The sequence below is a fragment of the Populus trichocarpa genome, chromosome 1 (genome assembly GCF_000002775.5).
Source record: "Populus trichocarpa isolate Nisqually-1 chromosome 1, P.trichocarpa_v4.1, whole genome shotgun sequence".
Classification (NCBI taxonomy): Eukaryota; Viridiplantae; Streptophyta; class Magnoliopsida; order Malpighiales; family Salicaceae; genus Populus; species Populus trichocarpa.
Genome location: NC_037285.2, coordinates 36,913,299 through 36,918,590, shown reverse-complemented (window position 1 = coordinate 36,918,590; position 5,292 = coordinate 36,913,299). Strand labels below are relative to the sequence as shown.

General features: G+C 37.4%; 1 protein-coding gene across 4 annotated transcripts; it reads left to right on the top strand.

Annotated features, from left to right (window-relative positions):
- Positions 1-204: 204 nt before the first annotated feature.
- LOC7470801 (transcription factor GTE12) lies at positions 205-4,596 on the top strand. Of its 4 annotated transcripts, none has more exons than XM_052446095.1 (12): positions 205-441; positions 999-1,854; positions 2,093-2,150; positions 2,225-2,365; positions 2,453-2,517; positions 2,615-2,666; positions 2,760-2,843; positions 2,928-3,046; positions 3,155-3,221; positions 3,738-3,859; positions 3,955-4,191; positions 4,252-4,596. In XM_052446095.1, the coding sequence occupies exons 2-12, from the start codon at positions 1,114-1,116 to the stop codon at positions 4,258-4,260; spliced, it is 1,695 nt and encodes a 564-aa protein (XP_052302055.1). In that variant the 5' UTR covers positions 205-441; positions 999-1,113; the 3' UTR covers positions 4,261-4,596. The 4 variants fall into 4 exon arrangements, with proteins under 4 accessions (XP_052302055.1, XP_052302054.1, XP_002300324.3 ...); XM_052446094.1 differs by having other exon boundaries at positions 4,222-4,482; XM_002300288.4 differs by having other exon boundaries at positions 1,025-1,854; positions 3,955-4,596.
- Positions 4,597-5,292: the final 696 nt, after the last annotated feature.

The following is a 5,292-nucleotide window of genomic DNA, read 5'->3' as shown; positions in this document are numbered from 1 at the left end:
ATAAAATCTAAAATTACTAAAAAGTTTATCGTCAAAACCAACGAGCCCAAAAAACAGTACTGTAATAAAACCAGCAACCGACCTTAACCAGGACAAAAACGTCATTAAACAAGAACGCGGTAATATACCTGCGGATCTCCCGGTAAACAATAAACAAAGCCAACCAGCATTCTGCAGGTGACGTAAGAGAGCGACAAAAAAAAAAAAAAAGAAGAAGGAGACCAGACAACAAAATACGTAAAAATAAAAGAAAAACCCTAGAAGAGATTTTAGATTTAGAGATCACTTTCTTTCTCTCTCCTTCTGTGCTGCTAGTAGTACCCACTAGCGCCTTCTCCTCTTCTATTCCTTGAAGTAAATCTTCTCCCGGAGCAGCCTCTCAGCTCTTTCTCCCTCTCAATACTGGATCCACTATTTTCTGCGGACTCCGATTCGATCCGGGTAAGTTTTTCTTTAAACACAAACTTTTAGTCTGTTGAATTTCGATTTCGGACTTTGTTTTTTCTTACGTGAGATCCATGGGAATTTAGTTTTTTGTGTATGGATTTCGAAATCTGCGTTTTGGCTCTTTTGGTTTGATTGTTTTTATTTTATTCTTTGTATTCGATTTCAATCTCTGAAAACCCTATTTTTATTCTCTGTTGCCTTTCGTGTTCATGATCTGGTTTTAGGGTTTTTTTTTTGTGTGTGTGGATTGAGATAAGCGTTGTTGATTTTGTGGTAAAATAACTGTTGCTGTGATTTAACTCAAAGCGGAGATGATAAAAAGGGTTTATCTTTTTATTGTAATTTTGTATTGAATGTATGTTTTTTTCTGTGTTTTATCTTGTTAAACAATCGAGCTGCGTGATATTTGGTTGATATTTGATTTGAGGGTTTTTTCATGGACCTCCCTGCTTTGCTGGTTTCTTTCAATTAAATTTACAGTTTTTCCTTTATAGGCTTTTCTTATTTGCTGTGAAACTTACGCAGAGATCTCTACTTTTTTCTTGGCTCAGTGCTGACAGGGCATTGCTTGTTTCAGTGCTGCTGGTCATATAAGGTTGATTTTGGTGTTGTCTGATAAGCTGGAAATCTGGGGTTACTCTTCTCAGCTACTTTCAGCTCATCACAATGATTGCTTCTGGGAATGTAACAATGAAGAAGTTAACGATTAAGATCGCTTCACAAAGAATACAAGCTATTCCTGGGAAAAAGTTGCTTGGTGCTGAACAGAGTTGCAGCGCTTCTATGGGTGAGAATCATGGTTCTCAGATGACAAAACAGAAATCTGTGGCCCCAGTTTCTAGGAAGCGTGGACCACCAGAGATGATAGAGTGTCAACAGCAGAAGAGGCAGAAGATGGACCGTAGTGTGACACAACAGTGTTCTTCCCTTCTAAAATCACTGATGGCTCATCCAGCTGGATGGGTTTTTAATAAGCCTGTGGATCCAGTAGCACTGAAGATTCCTGATTATTTCACTGTTATATCAAATCCCATGGATTTAGGAACAGTAAAGTCCAAGCTAGGAAAGAATTTTTATGCTAGCATCAATGAGTTTGCAGCTGATATCAGACTGACCTTTTCAAATGCCATGCTGTATAATCCTCCGTCAAATAATGTCCATAGAATGGCGGAGGAACTAAATGGGATTTTTGAGACAGGGTGGAAAGCTTTGGAGGAAAACTGGAATCATGAAGGACCAAAGTTTGGAAGTGGAAAGATTTCAAGTGGATGCACAACACAAATCGTCAATGCCAAACAGAATTGTCTCAGTATGCCTTCTATGCACTGTACTACTCTGCCAAAGAGATCAAAAACATCCAAAGAAAACGTGATAAGGAACTTGTCCAATGCAAGTGTTATTACGGAAGTAAGTTATTCCTTCGGATTTTGGATGGATTGGGTCTGTAATGAAAAACTAGAATACGGTTTTATCCACAAACAATGATTAATGTATATATGTCCCATGTAATTTGGTTGTTGTAATGTATATTCACAGTTTTTTAGTAATTGAAGTCTGCTATGTTCTATGTATTTTGGCTTTTCTTGTATATATTTCCGAAGTCTTTTAGTAATTCAAGGCTGTATTATTTCTGCTTTGTTTATAGGCAAAGCCTACTAAACCAGCAGAGATGCGCAAGTCCCTTGTGCCAAACTCTTACAAAGGTATGAAATGGCAAGAGTAGTGTTTCTGCTTTGTGGCTCTTTTATTGGGGTCTGATTAGCAATGCATCTTATAGGTGCTGATGGTGGCGGTAGACATGCATGTGGCTCTACAAATGTGAAGCCATTGTTGATTCCAGTTGCTTCAAACTGTGGTAAATGTGGCAGTAATGCTTGCCGATGCAGCCTCCAAATTGATTCATACCATACAAACTCAGGTGGATATCTCATTTCTATTTTCTTCCTCTGCCTCTGTTTTGATATCTAATATTTCTCTGACCATTGTATCTTTTTCCTTGGCTTAGATATATCTTCTGAGAGATCATCTGGGAGGGATCAGCATGCATGCAGCACTGATACCTCAAAACTGGTGTGTTAATATGTCCCCCATGATTTATCCTAGTGTCTGTCAAAATTCATTTTGTGGAATGTCTGATCAAGCTTTGTTTCAAATTCTGTTTTTTCAGGCGAAAATCATGCCTGCCACACAATCAAGCAAGTCAGATCCAGATTCTGATGGTTAGAAAATTCTCTCTTTTGGTATTTTTAATATTAAAATGCTTAGCTTATGTTTATCTGACTTTTGCAATGGTGTTGCAACTGATATAATAGAGGCTGTTAGTGCTTTGGATGATGAGAATATATGTCCTGGTTCCCAGCTTACAACTCCTGCAACAGATGCAGCTTCTGGAGAAGGTTGGTTACTTGTAATTTCTGAATTAAGTGCTGGTGCTGGTAATTTCACCTGATTTTAGTTCTGATTTTTTTGTTGTCTGTTAGAGTTGAGCTCTCTTTTTGCTGTACCATTGTCTCCAAGTAAAGCTCTTCGTTATGCAACAATAAAGCATCGATTTGCAGATACCATCTTAAAAGCTCAAAATAAGGCAGTGCTTGATAATGTAAGTCATATTTTTTGGGTGGGGTGTTGAATTTTGAACTCTTTAGAATGAGATGAGGCATACAATGATATGGATGCCTGATTTTCATTTTGTCTTTCTTATTGTTAGGGTGATAAAGCTGATCCAATGAAGATGCGGCAGGTGAAGGAAAGATTGGAAAGGCGGCAGCAGGAAGGTGATTTAAGTAACTCAATATCTTTCTAAATATAGCAAATTCATGTATTCCTTTTTAGAATTGTCCAGAACTCTTAATACAACTGATTTGCTGATGAGGCATGGTTTGGATACTCTACCTTTTGGGTTGTCTTTGTTGATTTGCTGTCGTTTTTTTCCACCCAACTGTTGCCATTATATCTTGAATGCCATCATGAATGTGTTTGGAATTAGATGGTTGTATTATGTCTCTGTTGATTTGGTGTTGAAAATTTTCCAATTTTGGTAATCATATTTGTATATTTTTGTGAGAGATTGAAATTAGATGATTATATTATTCATCCTTGTCCAATTGGTGTCCACATTTTTCTATTTTGGTCCATTATATATCGTATGGGATCATGTATATGGAATGTAAATTGCCAAGTTTTCTAAGCGAGCTCTCTTCTGCCTTCTCTGTTGCATGTCAATCTTTTTATGTTCATACCAGTTGTCATCTTTTGTTTTAAATGTGGGCTTTGGTTTTATGACAATACAGAGAAGGCTAGGATTGAAGCACAAATCCGAGCTGCCGAAGCTGCCACGCGAAGGAGGGAAGAGACGGAAATGAAAAGGCAACGGGAGAGGGAACGAGAAGCTGCTCGAATTGAACTGCAAAAGGTTTACCTGCTATTTACAATTGAATTTGTAGATCTGGATTCTCTTGATTGCTGTTGCTTGAAATTGGCTCTTGTTGCTTTTGATTGTCACCGCAGATGGAAAAAACTACTGGGATCGAACAGAACCTAGATATTCTAAAAGAACTGGAGATGCTCTGTGGCTGTTCAATATCACTGAATTACCATTTTGGCAGTGGAAGGATGGAAGTGGTAAAGGGAGAAATCGGAGCTTGCATTGGTAGCCCACTTGAGCGGTTGGGATTGTTTATAAAAGATGACATTGAAGACGTGGATGAGGAGTTTCTGGATGAAGATGGAGAGGAAGGAGAGATACTCTGTTAAAAGCTCGACAGATTTCGCTGCCTCTGTTAAAAGCTCGACAGATTTCTCTGCCTCTGTTAAAAGCTCGACAGATTTCTCTGCCAGTTGACAACATCTTTATGGGAAAAAGTTGGGGTGTAAATGGCATTAATTTTGTAGTGGGGATAGAGGGATCGTTGTAACGTAGAAGTAGCGGTGTATTTATGGGTTGAAGATAAGAGTCCGCTGCTTAACTCACCATTCGTCTCTTGAGAGCACTTGTAAATGATTTTTTCTCTCGCGTCGTATGAACGGTTCACACACGTGCGCGCGCGCGTGTATGTGTGTGTGTAGATATTCTTACACTTGCACTTGAGCTATCGAATAGCCGTGCTGGGATTTTCTTCTATGTGATTGAAAGGTCAATACGTGTCTCCATCTGGCTGGACCAAATGTTTTCCAACTAACCATTGACAGGAGCCCGAAGCCAAGAGGTTCAAGTGAAAAGTCAACCCTAAAAGCAAAGGGGAAGATACTAAAGAAAATTAATAAAGTCCTTTGAAAATTAGACCAAGAGAAAATCCATCCAGAAACCCCATGTTGTGTTTGAAGCATATTGAAACCTGATCTGGTTTAATATCGGGTCACAGGTTAGAAGCATATTGAAACCCGATCTGGTTTAATATCGGATCACGGGTTAGATGGATTGATCCGGAGTACACCAATTACCATGAATTAGACACAAAATGCAAAGCAGCAGCTATGCATCTATAAGCAATTCGCTAATATGGGTACGCTGTAATTCAAGATGATTCCATATGAAATTCTGCAATGTCATTGACAATCTAATTATACACTTCAGGCGAGAATATAGGGTCGCTAGTTCTTAAAAGAGAATGAACTCCATCGAATATTTACTTAGCATTACTTTTTAATATATATATTTTTTATAAATATATTAAAATAATATATATTTTTATTTTTAAAAATTTATTTTTAATATCAGCACGTTAAAATGATTTTAAAATACTAATAAATATTAATTTGAAAATCAAAATAAAAAAATCTCAATTTTTTTAAAAACATTTTTGAAATATAAAAATAAAAAAAGCCTAAACTTCTTTCCATCTAATT

Bases quoted from the DNA above. Each gene is read 5' to 3' on its own strand.
- LOC7470801 (XM_002300288.4), top strand. From the start codon at position 1,114: ATGATTGCTTCTGGGAATGTAACAATGAAGAAGTTAACGATTAAGATC. The intron at 2,518-2,614 runs GTGTGTTAATAT...CTGTTTTTTCAG, and splicing joins GCACTGATACCTCAAAACTG to GCGAAAATCATGCCTGCCAC. The intron at 2,844-2,927 runs GTTGGTTACTTG...GTTGTCTGTTAG, and splicing joins AGATGCAGCTTCTGGAGAAG to AGTTGAGCTCTCTTTTTGCT.